The sequence below is a fragment of the Stegodyphus dumicola genome, chromosome 3, assembly GCF_044657685.1.
Source record: "Stegodyphus dumicola isolate Sdum_Otavi_A_Nest chromosome 3, ASM4465768v1".
Lineage (NCBI taxonomy): Eukaryota > Metazoa > Arthropoda > Arachnida > Araneae > Eresidae > Stegodyphus > Stegodyphus dumicola.
The window spans coordinates 220,195,511-220,218,141 of record NC_140770.1 but is presented as its reverse complement, the minus strand read 5'-3'; the positions used below and the strand labels follow the sequence as shown (position 1 = coordinate 220,218,141).

General features: G+C 34.1%; 1 protein-coding gene across 2 annotated transcripts in view; it reads right to left on the bottom strand.

The window, feature by feature from the left end:
- Positions 1–22,631, bottom strand: part of LOC118202118 (hemicentin-2-like) — a 228,657-nt gene that overhangs the window by 68,152 nt on the left and 137,874 nt on the right. For both annotated transcript variants that reach the window (XM_085812393.1, XM_085812394.1), the window contains exons 5-6: positions 13,244–13,540; positions 11,463–11,741 (exon numbers count right to left, since the gene is read on the bottom strand). In XM_085812393.1, the coding sequence (XP_085668519.1) occupies positions 11,463–11,741; positions 13,244–13,540 (576 nt within the window). The remainder of the gene's footprint in view (positions 1–11,462; positions 11,742–13,243; positions 13,541–22,631) is intronic.

The window sequence follows — 22,631 nt, the reverse complement described above, 5'->3', positions numbered from 1 at the left end:
AGACGAATTTGGAATTGCCCAGAGTGTCATCTTCAGGCTTTGGCTACGATTGCAAGATGATGGTAAAGTGAGTAGACGTTACAGCACAGGTCGCCCCAGAGTTACAACGCCGAATGAGGACCGATATTTGGCAGTTACTGCCAAAAGAAACAGGCGGAGCACAGCCTCAGACCTGTCTCGTCAGCTCTCTTCAGCCACTGGTACGACAATTTCAAGGCAGACAGTGTACAGACGCTTAGGGCAGATTGGTCTATATGCTCGTAGACCTGTCAGATGCGTTCCACTTACTGCAACTCACTGTAGCCTGCGGTTAGCCTGGATTAGAGAGCATGCATTGTGGACACCGCAACAGCAGTGCTTGCAGTTAAATTCTCGCCGGACTTTCATATGGAAAGCTCCAGGTACCCGTTATCACCAAGAAAACGTCGTTGAACGACACCATTACGGTGGTGCAGGAGTGTTCGTTTGGGGTGGATTTATTCTGGGTTCCAGAAGTGACCTGCATGTTCAAATTGGAACCATTGTAAGGATCTTAAGTTTTACTAACGTTTATTTTATTTTAAATCTTTACTATCACTTCTTATTTTCTACTTCCTCCCAGAATTATAAGCGTTAAAGTTTTTATGCAAAGTTTGTCTGGCGAACGCCAAGTACTTAAGTTGTGGCTTTTTGCCAAGCGAGAGAGAGGAAGCAGTTAGTCGAAGCAGGCCGCTTACCTTAGAAGTTTACTCAGTTGCTGGTTGCCGTCCAGGCCAGAGGTTTTAATCCTCTTGATAATTTTTAAACGTATTGTAGTGTTCACAGTTCTCTGTATTACATACGCTTCCTGTTAATATAAGGCCAATCTTCCACGTTTATTATTTAAAGTTAAATTAGAGTTTAGTTCTATTTTTTTATATTTTTTACGTTAGACCCCAAGTAGCGGGTCTGTGTATTCCGAAGTACGGAAGTTATTGTAAATAGAGAAAAATAAAGGGTTTTGTATACCCTTCTTGTGTATCCTGTCTGCTTCCCACAGTTTTGAACATAGCTTTAGTAAGCTCTCTGTTCCGAGTCAGGTCCTTGCATGTTCCCGAAGAAGGTTAGACGGAACACTGAACCTGATAGTGGCGCCCAACGAAGAAGAATAACCATGGCCTAGTTTCAAGAAGAACCTGTGCTGCCTGCAGAAACGGGTCAGAATCCAGAAATGCCAGCTGCCGCTCTGGAAGGATTTGGTTACATTGTCCAGACCATGCGCGCTTCGATGAAACCAGAAGCAACATTTAATGGAAACTCACCGGTAACCAGTTTTTTGGAAAAATTGGATGACCACTTCATGCTCTACCCCGTGCACGAGTTTCAAAAAGTTACCTTAGCTACCAGCGCTTTGAGGGGCCAAGCGCTTAACTGGTTCAAGTGTATAGGCAGAAGTCTCTTGGGTCAAGCAGGAAGTCCCACCTATACTTACGAGAATTTCAAGACTGCCCTAGTAAAAGCCTTCCCTGTTGTAAGGGATCGTGCGAAATTAGAAACGGAACTTTTTAGTATATATCAGCAAAGAATCGAAAACTTCTCAAGCTTTATTTTAAGAAAAGTTCACGTCTTCAAACTCTTGTATGGAAACCGTCCGGATCCTGAGATAATTCAAGTGATTTTGCCGAGGTTACTGCCCCAAGTGCAAGACTTTATTGAATTAAGAAATCCGACTACACTGGAAAAGTTATTTGAGCTAGCAATCCAGTTTGAAAGTAGAAGAACGGCGGACGTCGAAAGAAGACGCCAATATCAACAGCGAAACCAATTTGGTGCGCCAAGACTACAGCAAACTCAAGCACACGGCTACGGAAGCAAAGCGAATCAGTGGGCAAGGAAACCCGAGCATTCAAAAACAGCCGGCGAACGTCGACAGTTCAATAGCAATCCAGGAAAAAAGTCTCAAGGCCAGTGGAAAAAGAAGGAAAGCACGGAAACAAAAAAAGGATTTAAACTAAAACGGATTTCTGCTGACGAGAGGGTGAAGAAATCCGAAGGCCAAGAAAACCCCTCTTCCTTCAAGTTAAATACAGTAATGGTGAAAAATTTGACTCTTCCGAAGATTGAAGTGTTGGTGAATAATATCCCAGCCACCGCACTCCTGGATACAGGCGCGCAGTGTTCCTGTGTGGCAGAAGATTTTTTTGGGAAGTATTTTCGGAAATACCGCATATATAATTCGGATAATACGACAGTGTTAGCGGCGCAAGGAGAACTATGTAAGTGTATAGGTAAAGTACCGCAATATGTCCGTATCAAGGACGAACAAGTAAAGGTGATGTTTTTTATAGTAAAGAATCTGCAAGCACATATAATTTTAGGAATAGATTTTCTTTCAGAAGCACAAGCAACGCTGGATTTTAATGAAGCGTCCCTTAAGCTGACAATGAAACCAGTTCGTGCAGAAAAGGCTGAACCGCCGATGTTAAATCTTGACCACCTGCCTAATGACGAGAAAGGAAGAATCCGACAAGTGGTAAGTGAATTTGCTTCGTTATTTAGTGATATTCCAGGACTTACTCAGGTTACTAACCATAGTATTGACACCGGAGATTCAATGCCAGTTCGCCACAAAGCATACCGGTATGATAAGAATAAGGAAAAAAATTATAGAATGGCATATCACCGATATGCTACGTAAAAAGATCATGACGCCCATCTCAAGTAGTTATGCTAGCCCGGTGGTTTTATGTAAGAAAAATAATGACTATCCTTTGACACATCCAAAAAGGTGGAGATTCGCAATCGATTACCGTAAATTAAACTCCATAACTAAATATCCGGTATATACGTTACTTATAATTGAAGAAATTCTAAGGAACATAACATCCACCAAATATATGACGACTTTAGACTTAACGACTGGTTATTTTCAAATAGGGTTTAGGCCTGAGGACGTGCCTAAGACTGCTTTTATAACCAAGTCTGGCACTTATGCATTTTTGCGTATGCCGTTTGGCCTTTCAGGGGCCCCGGCAACATTTCAGCGATGTATGGACATTGTGTTAAGACCTGTTCTTGGAAAGTCCACATTTATCTATTTAGACGATATCATTATTACTAGTGATAATCTCGACCAACATGTATAGGATTTAAGACAGGTGTTTTCTTTATTAAATGAGGCCGGTCTAAAAGTTAATATCGAAAAGAGCAAATTTGCAGCCCCTGAATTAAAATATTTAGGTTACAAAATATCTCAGAAAGGAATAGAGACAGACGAATCAAAAATAATTGCTGTACAAAAGTATCCGACTCCAAACACGGCGAAGAAGCTCTCTTCTTTTCTAGGACTTTGTTCATATTATAAGTCCTTTATAAAAGATTTTGCAGCTATCGCTGAGCCATTGTTAAAATTAAAAAGGAAAAAGGCAAGATTCTCGTGGACGGCCGAAGCCAATAGTGCTTTCGAAAAATTAAAACAAGCATTAACGCAAGCCCCTGTGTTGAAATTTCCTGAAAAGGATGAGAATTTAGAAATTTCAGCGGATGCTTCGGATTATGCGGTAGGAGCGGTACTTTCGCAAAATCAGCAGCCCGTGGCATTTTTTAGCCGAACTTTAAATCAAACACAAAGAAACTATTCCGCGACCGAGAGAGAGGCACTTGCAGTTCTGTTAGCAGTGCAAAAGTTCCGAGTCTATTTTGGAAAGGCGTCAATAACAGTGTACTCTGATCATGCGGCGGTAACTAGATTGTACTCAGGGAAAAACTTATCCCCAAGGTTAATAAGATGGGCACTCAAGCTACAAGAATATAATCTGGTAATCAAGCATACCCCCGGAAAGGAAAATATCGTAGCAGATGCCCTATCAAGAATTAAAATAGATGAACAAGGTAATACTGCAAAGGTGGCAATGCTCACAGCATGTACAATAAATTCCCGAGAAACTGTAATAACCGAACTGGGTAAAGATCCTGAGTTTGGAAGCATTTATGAGTATTTAAAGGATCCTGAAAATTTTAGCCACCAAGATATTGTGGTGATAATAAATAGGGCGGCCCATTACGAACTAATAGATGGTCTATTATTTTATACAAAAACTACGAATTCCAACAACGAATTTCGACCTGTTATCGCAGCTAGTCTTAGATTAAATATCCTGCAGGAGCTCCATGACAGCCCTTTAGCTTCTCATGCTGGTATTCGAAAAACTATCCAACGCGTACGCGAGGCAGTCTACTTTCCTGAACTGCAAAAGTTAACAAGGGCGTATGTCCAGTCCTGCCCAACATGTCAAGCAGTTAATTATATTAATTTCCGCCCGGCCGGGTTTCTAAATAGTATTAAATCCGAATTTCCAAATGAAATAATTGGCATCGATTTATTGGGCCCTTTCCCAAAAAGTCAGTTAAATAAAAGTCGCTATCTCCTTGTTATGGTTGATCATTTTAGTAAATGGACCGAAATTGTTCCCTTAAAACGAGCCTCCGCGATATTAGTTACTGATTCTATTTTAAATAAATATATTTTAAAATACGGGGCGCCCCTAAAAGTTATATCGGATAATGGTCCTCAATTTGTAAGTAATGTATTTGAAGACATGTGCCAAAAACTGGGCATACGTCATTTAAAAATGGTCCCGTATCGGCCGCAATCAAATATAGCGGAACGGGTCAATAGAAATATAGTGAAAATTATCCGTAGTTATGTTAAAAATTTTCATAAAAGCTGGGATAACTATGTCAATGAATTTGCTTTCGCCCTTAGGACCGCAAAACATGATACAACGGGCAAAACTCCTGCTGAGTTAATTTTAGGCAGAAAGATTATAACGCCGTTAGATAAATTATTTTATGTGCAACAAAGAGCCCCAGAATTTAAAATGGGTGATATAGAAAAACTAATTAAGGAAGCAAAGAAGAATACGGAAGTAGCACAAAGAAAACAGAAGCTCTATTATGATTTCAAACGACGGGGAGTAACTTATAAAGTAGGGGATGAAGTTTTAAAAATTAAGCATTCACTTTCTTCAGCACCAGAAGATAAAACTGCCAAATTTTTTCCACGATTTGAAGGACCATATGTTATAGAAAAAATAACTCACGCTGTAGTAGTGTTAAAAGCCAGAAATGGTGAAACCTGTTCCGCAAACATTGATCAAATCAAACCCTACTTTGATCGTAATAAAATGCAAATATTTTCAGATCTTTTGCAGAATCCGGCACGGCAGACACCGCAGGCACAAGCTCCAGAGGTGGGAAAACGACAAGTACAAGGGCAAGCCATTAAGAGGCAGGAGCAAGTGAAAAGAAAGTTTCCCCGCGGAAAAATTGAAGGTGGCAAGAAAAAGAATCCGTTCCACCATCCAGAAAAGAGAGCTAACGAACACCCCCAGAATGAAGAAGAGAGAAGGACGACGTATGCAAAGAGAGCCAGGAGAAATGACGGCAACTATAACCCGGCTCTAAAACGGAAGATCTACTCATCCGACAGGACTCTCCGCAGCAAATGTCGCCGAACTGCGGAAGGGCCATTAGCGGTGGAGGAAAAGTTACAAGGAAAATTTGAACGGCCAGCAACGAGGTCCAAGCAGGAACACGAAAGAAGTTTCCCGGTTCCGCCAAGACCAGCTGCCATCAAACGACCAAGACCACAGGCAGAAGCGAAAAGGAAGGTATTCAAGGGTGACCGAACTGGAGAAAAAAGAAAGCATCTAGAGGAAGACACTGAAGGGCGAGCCCGTACAAGAAGGAGGATAAATCAAAGAACTATCTGCACTACCTTTAAGGACTGGGCCCAGAAAAGAATGTCCGAATATCACAAAGATAAGTAAAATTTTATGTTACGTTGCAAACTTAAGTTAATCTTTCATGCTTACTGCAAGTGGCAGATTTCAAGAAGTTTTACCTCATGCGAGGTCTACCTTTATCGCCAAAAGGGCGAGAAATGAGTTGTTACCGATTTTGGTATTATGTTTTTCAATTACTCGCGCGTAAAACTAAAGTTGATGTATAAAGCATTGTGTAAAGACTTAAATATTGTAAAACGTTATTGTATAAATATTATTTAAAACATTCTGGCAAGAAAGAAGTTTTAGTCTGAAAGACTTTTTGAAATGTATTATTTCAATGTAGAAAGAATTGGCACTTGCTTTGAAAAGAATAGAAGTTAACAATGTACTACTAATGTATGTTTTCAAATGTATAAAATTAACGGCATGTTAATATGTTCTTATATACAATGTGAACTGTTATTTTAAATGTTAAGAAATACCGTGATATGGTAAAAGTGAAAGTAATGTTAATTTTTTTTTTATTCGTGTGACTGTAAAAAGACTAAATCATGGTAAATATGTGTTAAAGGTTGAATGATGTAGTTAGGCTCTCTGACGCTACACTTCAGAGTTAGCCACTTTCAGAATAGTACCTCAGGGTTTAGAGTTGAAATTAGGGTGTGTTACGAGGTCTTGGTATGTTGAATTTTAACACGTTAGTGTTTTGATTGTAGGAGGAAGTGCTGAACACATAGACATAAACACATTCGTGTTTGGTGTTCTTTTACAACACATGTCAGAGAGCACGGGGAGAGATAATTAAAATAGTCATGAATAAAATAAGAATGTTAAGAGAAATATAATTATACATGTTACTTGCCATTTCATTGTGTAACATTTCATTAAACTAGTTTTCCTTCCAGAACTCTGGAAGGAACCAGATTTGAATAAAAGCTCCTGTTTAGATGCAGTACAGATGAAAACATTGTGTGTCCTGGGAGCTGCTATTGTAAAAACAAATTTCTTTCTTTTAAATTTCTAGTTTCTAGCGAAAAATGTTTGTAAAAGTTTGGCCTCGCGTTAGATTTTAGAGCTAAAAGTTTTCAACAAGGTCGTTTTAGACCTCAGTTTCAAACTAATTAACTCGGGAAGTATGTAAGGATCTTAAGTTTTACTAACGTTTATTTTATTTTAAATCTTTACTATCACTTCTTATTTTCTACTTCCTCCCAGAATTATAAGCGTTAAAGTTTTTATGCAAAGTTTGTCTGGCGAATGCCAAGTACTTAAGTTGTGGCTTTTTGCCAAGCGAGAGAGAGGAAGCAGTTAGTCGAAGCAGGTCGCTTACCTTAGAAGTTTACTCAGTTGCTGGTTGCCGTCCAGGCCAGAGGTTTTTAATCCTCTTGATAATTTTTAAACGTATTGTAGTGTTCACAGTTCTCTGTACTACATACGCTTCCTGTTAATATAAGGCCAATCTTCCACGTTTATTATTTTAAAGTTAAATTAGAGTTTAGTTCTATTTTTTTATATTTTTTACGTTAGACCCCAAGTAGCGGGTCTGTGTATTCCGAAGTACGGAAGTTATTGTAAATAGAGAAAAATAAAGGGTTTTGTATACCCTTCTTGTGTATCCTGTCTGCTTCCCACAGTTTTGAACATAGCTTTAGTAAGCTCTCTGTTCCGAGTCAGGTCCTTGCATGTTCCCGAAGAAGGTTAGACGGAACACTGAACCTGATACCATGACAAGCCAAATCTATCGGGACGTCATTCTGGAACGACATGTACGTTTGTTTCGGGGCGCCATGGGCGCAAAATTTGTGTTTATGGATGACAACGCCCGTCCTCACCGTGCAAACATCGTAACGAATGCCTTCAATCGGAGGATGTCACCCGTATGGACTGGCCAGCAGTCTCACCGGACTTGAATCCAGTAGAGCACGTGTGGGACATTCTTGGCCGACGAGTTTCAGCCCGTCAACCTCCTCCTACATGTCTACCGGAACTTCGGAGAGAATTGCTTTTTGAGTGGTGTTATATCCCCTAAGAGATCAGATCGAAAATTTGATACTTAGCATGCCTAGGCGTTGTACGGACTGTATTGCATCGTCTGGGAGACATGCAATGTATTAACAATCATACCAACCATGTAATATTGGTTTTCTGTAAATAGGTATTTTTTGTAATTTGCTCCAGGGAGAAAAATTCGCTAATTTTTTAATAATATCAAACATATAGCATCTTTTTATGCTCTTTCGCTCTTGTTTAATAAATAAGCTTTACAAATACGTCAAATTTGTTTTGCTTCTAACTCTTCCTTTGCCTGATTTTGCATTATCCTTAATTTATGGACATGAGTGTACATAAAAACTCAAAATATCTGTATTAAAAATCACGAAGTAAATCTTAAACACTTATTTCCTCGAAAAAATTCCAGAACGTATTAAGCATGAATTATTTCGCAATAATAAATGAAGGCGTTATCTTTGTTGTTGCGAAGCTAAGTTTCTCTAGATTGGCAAAAAAATCCACTATCCTGCTGCTTCAAATGTAAACAAGCAATGGCCGCCATCAAAAAAAATATTAGGCTTAGCGGCACTTAAACAACTTTAAAATTGTTGATAATTCTAAAAATATTGCATACAGATTTACTAAACATATAAAAACCTTAACCGAAAGATAAGAACAACATAATTCAATCATTTTTAAAGCATTTTTAAAGCATAATTTTTTCGTGATTACAATACTTCTTGTTTTACTTCGTACAAGGAAGCAAAAAAGTGTTCTTTATAGATTAAACAATATGCTCTTTTTCTACAATAATTTTATAAATAAATTTATGCTTCATTTCATATAAACTATATTTTTTTTTTACTAATAAATGCTTAATAGAAGCTTCCCAGAATGGTTCTATACAGAAAATAAAAACACACCATAAGTGAATTATTATGCTTGAAGATTATTCCAAATTTGAGGATTAAAATTAAGTATAAGTTTCGAAGATGTTTTCAATAAATTTGAAGTGAACCTGTAGCACAGATTAATCCCTGCAGAATTATTTCAAAGAATATTGCTTACTTTTGATACACAATTTCATCAGAAGATACCTTTTAGCCAAAATGTTCTTTGTAAATGGCTGGTTTGCACCTGACATCAGATTACAGAAAGAATTTCTAAGTTAAATAGGTTTAAAGCTTTCAGTTACGGTTTCGATCATATCACAATAGATGAATACAGTTTAGAAAAGTTACGCATCATATTTCTTAAACCAGTGGTCTCAAACTCAGATTGCATATGATCCGAATGCTCAATCTGGGAGCGTGTGACGGGCCAGAGCATTTTTTTCAATATAATATTTTTAATTAAACACACACAAAAATTAAATTTCACTTACTGAATATTTATTGTAATATACATGAACAATAATAATAATACAAAGATTAAAAAAAAATCAAACTTTTATTTATATTCTATCTGAAATCTGTAGTTTGGCAGCTGCAAGCAATTTCTATTGATATTTCTATTTCTATTGATACTGATATATTAACGATTTATTCAAATTTCATGAATGTTGAGCAAATTGTAAGAAGTTTCTAAATCAAAACTATACAATTACTTTTAATACTTTATGAACTAAGAAGGTCAAGTCTTGAACAAAAAGTAAGAATTACTTTTTAATAACGAGCTTCGAAAACAGGAAACTGGCTAGAGTTTAATCAAACGTACTGATAGCTAAATATTAGATTATTTAGACAATCATTTATTTCAGGTAATTTCAGTATGTTAAATTAACCCTGAATAAATTATTTTTAACCTTAACCGAAAATTTCAGAATGAGGAAGTACCACAAGGTGTCACACAGCAAATCTTATCCGAATTACGTGGTCTGGTATAGAAGCTACAGTGGCAAAGACTTTTCGTTCTATGTCTTTTATTTCAACAGTAGTCGCGCATAGAAACTCAGTCATTATCTCTAAAACTATAAGCATTGTATTTGCAATAAATACATATTTGAAATGTATTCATTAGTCCCCATAAAACTGCTTTGGGGGCCGCATGCACCCCGCAGGCCGAGAGACTGAGATCACTGTCTTATACCTTTTCTTGATTTTTGGTCCTATTATTGCTTTAAAGATATAAACCATTCACGAAACTAAAATGCATTACTAGATTATTTCAAAAGAAAATGACACTCTGTAGTAGCTTGCAAGGAGACAAGCTATACTGCAGCCAAATTTCTTGTTAATGTAAAGTTCTGCTAACCTGTAGTTACTAATACCTGCTTTAATCAAGAGGTTGGTAATTTAACCAAATATATTTGAAATTACATGGTATATTATCTGTGTGAGAAAATTAACGAACTCAAAATCTTTTTTAAGCTCTTCGTCGTCCGTAACGCGTCTAGCGCGTTCAAATGAAACTTCCGCATTGCGGCCGCTACAAGCGTTCTTCTACATTTTAAAACTATTAAACCTTTAAAACGCTTTCTAAATGTTTATTTGTTTGTTCTAATACCTCCTAGAGGGAAGCACTAATCAGGCATTCTATTTCTAATTGAATTTGCCCCGGGTTTTAGGAATATTCGCGCCATTTTACATAAGATACAAGGCAGTGAGAGATGGCTTCAAAGTCTACTCAGCAGAAAAAGAGAAATGGTGAATTGGAAAGACAAGAAGGATATATGTTTGATAAGTACAGTCCATAATAATTCGGTGATTGATGATGATTCGATGATGATGACTACAGTCCATAATAATTCGATGTTGGAACACGGAAAAGAACTATAAAAGAAACAATAATTGTAAAAGATTACAACAACAAAAAGAGAGAAGTGAACCGCCTGGAACAGATGTTATCAAATTATACCTGCTGTTAGAAATAAGCATAGATATTATTTTTCCATTATGCTTTATGTCCTTATAATTTTACTAAATGTTTATCGACATTCATCTACTACGAAAGTTATGTATGGAAAGTTATGATATACAGAGAAAACAACATTACACGCTACAAAAAACAGACGGCCGCTTGGGAGAAATTTTCGCGGACATTAAGAGAACGACGAAAGGGTTAATATAACAAATAGAAACTATAAATTAAAAAAGGTGCTTTAAATTTTCGATTAACTTAGACTATACCAAAGTACTATACTTAATACTAATATATTAACGATTTTATTCAAATTTCATGAATGTTGAGCAAATTGTAAGAAGTTTCTAAATCAAAACTATACAATTACTTTTAATACTTTATGAACTAAGAAGGTCAAGTCTTGAACAAAAAGTAAGAATTACTTTTTAATAACGAGCTTCGAAAACAGGAAACTGGCTAGAGTTTAATCGGAAATTGCATAAGAAACTTTTACAGAATATTCTTAACCGGAAATCTTTAAAATATTTAAATAGCCGTATATATTAAGCAATTAAATGGATTTAAATTGTTTTAGCAATAAAATAAATAAATACAACTAAATTAAAATGCATCGAATATGAATAGGTTTTGCTCAAGTCTGTGCTCTGAAAGAAGAAAATCAATTTTCATGTAAAATTATAACGTATTTTCTTCCTCCTTTCTGCATGCTTTCGTGGTGTAATTGGAAGCACATTCGATGCTTATTCGAGAGTTTCAGGGAAGGATTCCAGGCGAGGACATTGTTCGATGTTTTATCAACATCAAATTCAATAAAATATTGTTTTTCCAAATTCAGTAATCATAAACTTTTAAGATACTTACATGCCACTTCAATATTAGTAGAAGACCGAGTTTGTCCTTCCCGGTTTACAGCAATGCATGTATATTTACCTGCATGGGCTACAGATATATTTGTAATTTGCAGTGTTGTGTTGTAAAGGTACACAGAAGAAGAGCTGTGTAATTCTATACCATTACGCATCCATGTCATTCGAGAAATTCTTGGATTTGCTCGCACTGAGCAGCGAATTGTAATGTTATATCCCTGTGCGAATCTTCTTTTTCCACTATGAAGGACTGCTAGATTTATTTCTGGTTTATCTGTCATAGGAAACAAAAAATCAATAGAATCATGAAATAAGTTTTCACATCACACTATAATACAAAATACTTTTGAGTATTTTATAAACTTAAATCTTTTTGATTAGGTATAAACTTAAATATTCTTAGAAAAGTTGAGATACAGGAGAAAGGAAAAAGATTTACAAATTTATTGGACTTAAGGACTATAAAATGAGCTTTATTTTTTTTTCCATAAGCCTTAAATATGGAAGCCACACTCAGTGAAATCATCAATCTATTAATATTATTATTTATAGCTACGAATGCAATATGTTAAAAAATTATATAAAACTTATGAACAAATACAATAATGATAATCAAAAAATTAATAGAATACTATTCGGTCATCTAAAGATACAAAATTACATAAATCAATACTATTAAACAGCATAAGAAGTTTCAAAAGTATAAAAAAGCTTTACATATTATTAAAAATTTCATTTATTGTAAATAGAAAAGATTTCTTGTTATTTATTTTAAAAAAAGCTTAATTTTAGACAATTCTTTACGAACATTTTGTTATCTAGAAATAAACATGCAATTAAGTTTTGAAATATATTTCTTTTCGTCGAGTATTTAACTTCAAATTTATTTTTGCATATCAGTATTTATCTGAATATTAAAATATAGTATTACTGTAATTATACGATATTCATATCTGCCAGTTGGTATATTACAGCTGCCAACAGGCAAAGTGGATCTCTTGAGATATCTAGGAAGATTCTCATATGCTCCTACTTATGTTAAAAAATTGTGTTAAAGTACATAAAGCAAAAATGTAGAGCAAAACTGCAATGATTTAGTGATTTGATATAATATTTTAGTATATTTTAACATCGATATTTAAATGTGGAAGCAATAATTGCACTTTATGTGATGCAGATATACAGTCAACATACGTATTTCATGTTTATAAATAAAATTTAAAAAAGAAAGAAAAATATAAAAATGGTTCTTTTAAATTATTTTCATTTGCGTTTCCTTTTAACTGAAAACGAAATGTTCACTATACAGTATTGCACATTTCAGTTTGGTGTTTTAATATCTGTTGACAAAATGAATGCATGCATATACACACACATAAATGTATATATGTATATATATAGAGAGAGAGAGATTAAAAGTTTATTTATTTATTTTCACATAGAAAGAAAGGCATGATAGATGTTAACTTAGAAAACATACACTAATACAGTTAATCAGTATGATATAGATTGGTATCATATACAGCAAACACTATTTATAAGTAATATTGCTTGTAAATATTGGAATGTAGTAATATACACTTAAAATTGTAATTAAATTAAGGTACTAATAAAACGCTTCTTAAGCTGCATTTTGTTCCTAATGAGCTACGAAAATTTTATATATTTTTAATAATGATAAATTTTATTGTCTTTGAAAATTTTATATAATAATATTGTAACTACATTTTATTTGTCTTGTAAAATTTTCATGAATATAAATATAACAGAACTTACAGTGTACAATCATAGTATAATTTGTTACTAAAATATAATCTGGAGCACTCGGATTAACTGCAAAGCATTGTATGACGTCACCATCATCTTCTGGTGTCATGTTTAGAAGAAGATAACCAGTAGTAACATTGCCATTGTCACTAATAACTTCTTTCGATACTATCAAACTACCTTTGCGGTGCCAACTTAAGTGAGCGCGTGGATGCGATCCATGACTACGGCAAAATAAAGAAACTTGTTTGCCAGCGATGAAAGGCTGCTGGTAATTACTGCTGATCTGCAAATCCACCGGTGTAACTGAAACACAAGTAAATTCATAAAGAAGAACTAAAATAATTTCATAAAAATAAAGTATTTTTGATATTCTGGAGGTACAAAGTTAAAAAAATGAACATGTAAGTTTTGTTTCCAGGAAAAATATAAAAAAGCTTGTCCCATAAATCCTTAATACTTCAAAGCCTTTTAAAATCTGAATAAAAAAATGTATAAAGAATTATTACATTGCCCGATGCGTGCTGTCGTAGAGTAACTGGCACATATCGAAAAGCTTGTGGTTCGAATCCCAGCGAGGTCACCGCTGATTTCGTATTTGTTGCTCGGAATAGTCTCTTACGGTGGCAGCTTCATTAGAGTGTGGTGAATGATAATTCGTCACCACTTAGATTGAGTCGACTAAGTCTCGTTCAACTCTTTTCAGCCACTATACTGGGGAGAATATTTGGAATTACCATGCGCACTCACGGGACATATTTGGTAACAGTAGATGTCTGACTAACAGCTGCAAAATTGCTATTGGAGTATCAACAAGGGCACAGCTTATTTTTTATGCTCCCTCTTTGGTAAACTAATAAGTTCTACAAATAGTTTCGGTTTCTTGTGAATATAATGAATAATTACTTGTTAGGTGGAACACAAACGACTATTTTGTTCTCAGGTACGTAACACTTGGTGCAAGATACATGTCTTATTAATCCAATAATGGTGAAATATTTAAACAATCATGACAAATGTATTATTAATTCCACAAATTAGATATATGAAAATTTTTCACAATTAGAAATAAGAATAAAAATTAAATTAATATATTAATTAGCATGAAACATGTACGTTGCTTTTAAAATTAACTAAGCAACATGTAGTTTTTGTTTAAAGGAAGAGTAAAATATCTCATGACGTCTCAAAAGACAGCACAAAAAATTATTAATATTCTTCAGCAAGTTAGTAAATAAAGTAAGAAAGCATATCATAGACATGAGCGTTTTGTTTTAATATGCATTATCTACAAGTACATTATGACTGCATTATCATAACCAGTACATGCAAATAATTTACATGCATATTTTCTGATTTATGGCAACCATGCAAATTTCACGCACATATAGGAAGTAATGCGGCTTGAGTCTGGATAAAAAAAAAAATTCAGATTCATAACTGTAACTGAATTCTTTGAGATATAGAATATAGCAAAATGAGAATGTCTATTTATATATACTTTTCCATGTGCTGCAGTCTTCCATTACGCCTTGCTTTAAGAAATGTTATTTTTCTCTCTGGGAGAAAAAAAAAAGAAAAATTAGAAAGGACAAAGGAATTACAAGAATAAATATGGTAATTTTTCGTATACTTTTATATTACCTTAGCTTTTAATTTATTTACCTAAAAATTTGACAATGTACGTATTTTTACAGCAATGAACTTCAACTCTCGAAATGAATGTAGGTCAATTTAAATAATTTCTTAATAATTTTTTTAGCTGCGATTTTAATTTAATATTTATATTAATCATCGTACTAATGGCCACAAAAGTCATTTGGGGTCCACATTTTCATCACCTGTTACCTGTCTAAACGTGTAATATAATGCAACATACTGGAACTCAAAACATGGAAAAATTAAGCTATAAGTTATTTCAAAATAAAGCTATGTGGCAGCTTTCGTAAGTCATTCAATGCATTTTGTATTATTTAATAAACACATCAGGGTTTAGCAATGCGATTTTTTAAAATTTTCCTAAAGGCAAATAAGTAACTTACAATTAACTGTATAAATGCTATTCTGGTTATTCAAGTGTTAAACGTACACATTTATAAGTAATTTGAATAATTTCATATGAAACCAATAATTAGAATTATTAAAATACTTATAAGGAGCTAAAAATAAAAAATTTTATCTTAGCATTCAATCTTGAATTCGAAGAGGAGATATATTTATAGGAATTTGATTCTTGCAATTTTGAATGAAAACGGGAAAACTGGTAGACTCTCATAAAATAGTTTTTTGTTTTTAAAAAGCGTACGATAGAAAAACACTAAGATTTCAGTAACATAATGTTTCACCATTTAGCAAAGATGCAACTTCTAGTTGATGATATCATAAATTAGGTTTTGTGAATTTCAATTTTTGCATTTAAAGCTATTTAAAGATGCATGGAATTTGAAACAAAATATTTGGGTAGCGTTTTATTCACTACATTTTAAACTATGAACTCTTAAACAATTTATATCTATTGTTAGGTAAATATTTTGAAACCTAAAATCAAAGAGGAAATGAGCAAATAAAAGTGATATGATGAAGTATTTAAAGTAAGTAATTTCGTAAGTACACGTATTAATTTCTTAAGTAATTTCGTACGTACGTAAAGTGATATGACGAAGTATTTAACGTAAGTAATTTCGTACGTATACATATATATATAAACTCAAGTCTAATCAAAGCTGCAGGTCTATCCAATGATAACATTACCCCAAATTTGAAAGGAAATTATTACAAATTTTAAGGACTGATTATCTGCTATTCTTGAAGCGAAAAATGATGCTTAATAATATATACTAAAACAATACGCAACACAGAAAAACATTGTATTAGCCTGTCACTTGTGTACGTTTCCAAATGTCTCTTTAAGCTTTCATATATTTGCATTTTTCCTGATTTTTTAAAACGTCATATGTGTCATTTAGTATGTGAGAGCAAAATATATTTAGTGCACATGAGTTTGATTACCTGCATTTTTCATACATTCCTCTTTATCTGTGCACAACTTTTACATCAAAGGGAACCACTTGTAGCCATATATTTATTACAAAAAGGTATAATTTCAGATTAGTATAAAATAGAGCCATTAAATAACAGGAGATAACTAGTATATATAGCAGAGCTTCTATGAACTACTATGAATTAAATCGTGAGGGGTAAATTGGGAATTGACGACCGGCACTAGCGTTGAACAAGAGTACGTAATCCGTGCAGGTTTCAGGCACATAATCAACAGTTTGTTTTGTTTTGTTTATAGTTAATTCATTTTACTCAAACAGCTATGACTAATTCAAAAACCAAGTGATGTATCATATTTAATATTTCAGTGAAATCAACAACGACCAATGAAGGTCCGTTTTATACGGAGCTGCACATGGGCTGTCGGTATCACAGAAAGAAAAAAGCAACAGCTGCTTGCCATTCAATGTCCATTTCTATTGAACATTGGAAAAGCTTTATCACCACTTCTAACGCTGCACTGTTATTGCTCTCTGGAATAAGACCTTTATATCTTCTATCGGAACTAAAAAATTTTAAAACTAAAATGTTATAGATTTTGAATCAAGCTTTCTTATACGGACTAATTTACGATCCAAATAACTTTGAATTCCCATGCTCTCCATATTCTCGTCCTACAAATTCACCTAACATAAAGATTTACTTTAAAGAGCCTCTAATTATCAGCGCATACCCAATAGCATTTACAAATGGGTCTAAAATAGAAGGAAATGTAGGATCAGCCTGTATTTTCCATAAAGTCGGAAACTTAAAAATACGCTGGAAACGATGTCTGTGCCCAGAAAATATAGTTTGTTTCAAGCCAAAATTTTCGCAATTTAAAAGGCAATAGAAGTTTCAGTTAATAATAAATGCAGCCAGCTTACAATTTAATCTGAGTATCTTTCTTATCTTTCTTTGTTACATGCATTACGAATTTAAAACATCTACCTCCAATACCAGAAGAAATCTTTGATCCCCTCCAAGAAAACAGCCAAGTTAAAACTTCACTTAGTTGGGAAAAACCTCATGCACAGAATGAAGGAAACGAAAGACGTCAACATGCTTGCTAAAGCTGCTGGCAGCTACTACCACTCAAATAGCCTAAGTCATACTTACAAATGAGTCGCACAAGAAGAAATTCATATCTCGCAGACCGAATGGAAATCTGTTTCCCAAGGCAGGAGAACACAGGAACTAATCAGCCTAATAAATTGGAAAAAAATGTTTCAGTATCCACCGTTGAAAACAGTTCACATCTGGTAATGGACCCTTCCTCTCTTATTACTACAAGAGAAATTTCTCTTCCTCAAACAACTGTGTTGCGGCGAAAAATGATCCCAACACTATTTATTTTCATGCCCATTTACACAAACACTTCACAACGTTAGACCAACTACAAAAGAACTTGATTTTCGAGATTTTATAATAAATAATCCGTAAAACATTTCGGAACAAGGGAAATCTATTTGTGAGCAATAACTATTACAAAAAGTCTTTATAATTAGTATACATAATATTCTGAATAATAATTGCAGGGAAAATTTTGTAAAGTTTGTGGGAGGACTGGGAGACACTCGGACCTCTCGCTCGGCATGTTCTTCCACAACACTGAGGTGAAAGCTTAATAATTAGCTGAGTTCCGCAATATTGCAATTTCCTATGATACTACAGAGCATGGTTGCTGGCCTAGCTTCTACTTATACGTGCTTCTCCTATGTGCTGCATGTATTTTCTTGATGAAAAGCGCAATAACATAATACATACGAATACTGTGAATTTCTGGTTGAGTTGTATGAGAACTTGAATTTTGTTGTTCTGTGGAGGGTAATCGCTCTTACTAGCCATATAGAAAACTATGTAACCAGTCTCACCTTTATTTACATACTTCATAATTCATTTTAAGTGGCTAAACCAAGCTGAGACTATTTTCCCACATCCCAAATATTTGAATTACTTTCACGATTTGTTTCGTCCCCTTCCACCGTTGATTATAACAGTAGTGTGATTTGCAAAGACTGATTGCTACACATTTATAGTACTGCTGATAAGAGGCTGATATTTTTATGTGTCTTCGTGGAATGGGAGCATTAAAACACTCTGATTTCAAACTCCTCTCAACAGATTAGTAACAGAAAAAAGGGGGTCATGATTTATCCGAGTTTTACCGCCTAACGTTTGCCATTTTAAATAAAATAGAGCTAGCCAAAACTGTTTTGCCATTACAAAACTCTAAGTTGATGGCTATTCACAAGTTTAGCTACTGACATTCGTTTTGCATCACTTAGCAAAGAATCTCGAGTCAGTCATTGAGGCCCATCTGTCTACAACCAGCCAATGAGGCAGCAAACAATTTCACTTCAATTAATTAAGCAAACCTTTTTTGTATCAGGCAATGTGGCCAAGAAGGAACCGAAGGAGTTCTGAAGCAGCAGTCGAAAGACAGCCTTAATTATGTGAGTACTTTGCAATACCATACAATTTACTTTAGTCTTTCAATTTAAGCCTAAACAAACTAAATGAACTTTCATAAAGGAAAGATATTTTATCGAATAAATAATAATTTGCTAGCCATTGTTAAATTTTCACAGCATTTCCAAAGGATTCATTTGAAGGAAATTAGGTGCTTCTCTGAATTAAACATGGACGAAAAATACAAGGCCCAATTCATTTAGCAAATAATACTAATTACCAAAATTAAAGACAATGTCACTTAGAGTGTCACACTGAATGTCTGCTCAAACTTCTCTTAATATGTCACAAAATTACTTCTGTTGCTTTAACAATAAGATGAATAGCTTCAGTGAAACAGGAAACATCATCTGGATGTTCGTTATTACCGTAAACATACTTTATTTTCTTTCTACATTCTAAGATGGAGAAGCTACCATTAACAGCTTTCCATGACACGCACAAACCGTTTTGGTTATCTCAATAAGCACTTTAGAAACTGTATTACGTCATTTGACGTTTGCTTTATTGCTGTAATGTTGAGCCATACACAAGATAAAAGCAGAAAAACCCGGAAAAGCCATTTCGCTTCTCGTAAATCTACATTTAATGTTTTAGGTTATTTCTAGATGCAAGCGTTGAAAAGAAACGCATTTCCTTTACATTTTACTAGTCTAGAAATTAACGTTTCCATCGAAGTACTCCCATGAGGAACATTTTGCTAAGCTTTTATCATGGCAGTTACAGGAAGGCGACTTCTGTGCAATTAAGTGAAAGTGCATACATAATGTCTGCCAATCAACGGCTGCTCAATGACTTGCTCTTGGCGAAATATAATTTAAATGACAAAGCCGGCAGCTTTTAAAATCTTGCCTTAATAATATGCCTAGATTTGGAATTGTGACAAATGTTGGACAGAAAATTACAGCTTGATGAAGATGGATTAGTAAACTGAAGCTAAAACACACAGTTTAATCTCACACGTATGTCATATTGGAATAAATCATGCACATTAATATTCATGAAACAGATGAAATCCATAAAATAATACTGCACAAATGAAGATTACAGCTTGTTGATGGGCATTTTAAATGAAAGTGATATTAATGAACCTAAGAATGTATTTCTACTGAAAAGTGATATTAACTTCAGTTACACGTTTCATTATATTTGTGTAAATATTGTGCATAAGACTGGTATCCATGAGTTAGACGTTATGGATTACAGTCAATGCTTTTAGAAAGAGAAATGCACATATTGCTGCAATCATAAACTATCTAAGTATATTTTAACAGCTTGCAATGTAGCGCATTTTGAGAAACATTTCTAAGCTAAAGGTTCCAGTCGTAATATTTCACGAACAGTGTGCAGAATTTTTATAGCTAATCTGAAGTTCTTTAAACCAGTCTTATATAAGAGTTAAAAATTGTTTGACGTTTTTAACTTTGTTATAACATCAAATTACATCATCTTTAATTTTGAGTTGTTTTTGTTTGATTGACTTTTTAATAGTGTTTTACAACAAAATCCTGAAACAGGAAACATGTTTAGCCATACATGTTAGCCAAACATGTTTAGCTTTGTAAGCCTGAATAAATTGTACAAATAAAATACAAAGACTTTCCAAGTGTGAAATTTCATACACAAAAGATATAATACACAATGTAAAATAACGCAAGAGATTTTTTAAACGAGAGTTAAAAATTGAATAAACCTAACATAGTTATACAGTCTGAGCTCAATAATAACGCTAAATGTAAATTCGGTAATGTGAAAATTTTAATTTCTTTTTATTCTCCTTTTTATGAACCCAATTCATATTTTACTAGAGATTGTAGAGTTTTGTGCTCTTGATAATTATCCAAAGTCTCTCAACTCATAGTAGATGTTAAGCGAATTATCGCTAATTTTAAACTTACAACTAAAATTTGCGAAGAGTGTAAAAGATCCCTTTCTAAAACTAAGTAAAAACAGAAGGCGGACCTTCTGCTTACAACTCAGCCAATCACTTGTAGTGAGATAACTTAAGCTAACAATAAGTCAAATGTAAAATTTAAATTCAGATCAACTAGTATCCAAAGGCTACACAATCAGTTTAACGCGAACTTAACCGATTCAAAACTTAACAGGCATGGAATTTAATTATCGACAATTATAGTGCAAGGCCAAAGATACTCTTATCTAAGACAGCAACCTAGCAGCGTGACCACTGAGAGGCAGAATATGCTCCGCCTTAAACTTACAATCCTCTGCCCAAATTTACAATTCCGGAGTAACATCCCTTTTGGGCTAAAACCAGCAGATGGTATACATGTTTCCAGTATAAGAAAAATATTTAATTGCCAATTAAGAGTAATTATATTTTACTTTGTGCTAATGAGCTGTAATAAACAATAACATATTTTCGTTATAAAAATTATTTTAAAATCTTATAAATGAAATATATTAATGTGTTTTATAGAATTTATGCATATTTTAAAAGGTTGACGGATTTTTCACTATGGTAATATACTGCTAAATATTCTTTTCAATATTTACATTCTAGAAGAAAGATCCTTTGACATCTAGATGTATGTTAATATTGTTAGTATGTATGTTAGTATGTGCTAGTATGTTAGGTGTAGTTTTTTTTAATAGCCTAAAGAGGCGTTAGCCCAGAAGGGCTATTACGTCACGAAACAGCATTTTGCGTCGATTCACTATAAATGTCCGTTTTACTTTTCAAATTGTTGCCACCAAATATTGGTCGATCTGTATTACATTTAAAAAAATTATATAAGAATATATACAGAAGAAGCTCCATTAAAGTATGTATGTTTCTCGCATTGGTAAAAAAAAACAACTGTACATAGAGCCATCAAATTTTAGATAACATAGTCTTCCACCCGTATATGGACACCTGAAAACCGAATTTGGAATTTGCTTTATTGTCTATTTCATATTTTGTAAAACTTTAACGAATGTTTGATTAACAAATTTAACGATTTCAAAGCAAGCAATGACAAAACTGAACGAAAATAATATATTATGTCCAGCGTACGAGACTGTCTATCGGGAATTCTAAAGATATGCTGTTCTTAAGTATTTTTAGCCCAAAAGAACATTATCCCAAATGCTCTCGAAACGTATATATGTGTGTAAATGAAGAAAACGCCTTTAGGTTCCAATATAAATTCTGAAAGTTTTCTTTTTACTCAAATATTTAGAAGTATGATAAGGATACGCAGAGCCTTAAAAAGTTCTTCCTATCGCAATGTAGAAAATTTCTCCCTTAGTCTCCGATTCAGACCAGAGTATACATTAGAACCCTTAAGCATTTAGACTGCAAAACTACTATTAATGTTTATAGTGTAACTAATGATCGTACCCCCGTGCGCAGTATGTATGTGGTTAGAATGTCCATCCAGCAAAATTAAACACCCATTGTTAGAATTCCGCCGAAGACATTGCAGAATTTTTCATGTTTTCTCACCCCCTAACTTTATCAGTCTTATCAGCGGTCCCTCAACTAAAAATGTAATGGGTGATAATTCATCAGCACCTGGATTTGGTCCAGTGAGTAGTGCCAATCTTCGGTCATTCTAGAAATAATGAAAAATTAAAGCAGCTATCCGGTCATGCCCAGCCATTGAAATGGAAGAATCGGTGTTAATGTCCTAGTGAAACCAACATTGATTTTGTTCACTTTTCCCCCTCATGAATGCCTAGCATTTCTCTCCAGTATCAGATCAAGTTTTATGTCAGTATTTAAGTATGAGAATTCTTTCACGACTGCCTTTTTAATCTTTAAAAAGTATCACAAAACCGATTCGCAGGATAACATTCCGGAAAGTATGAAAGACTTCTAAATATAAATTGCTTCAAGTTTTTGGATTCAGTATTTGCTAACGAAGTTGGTGTTTAGCAT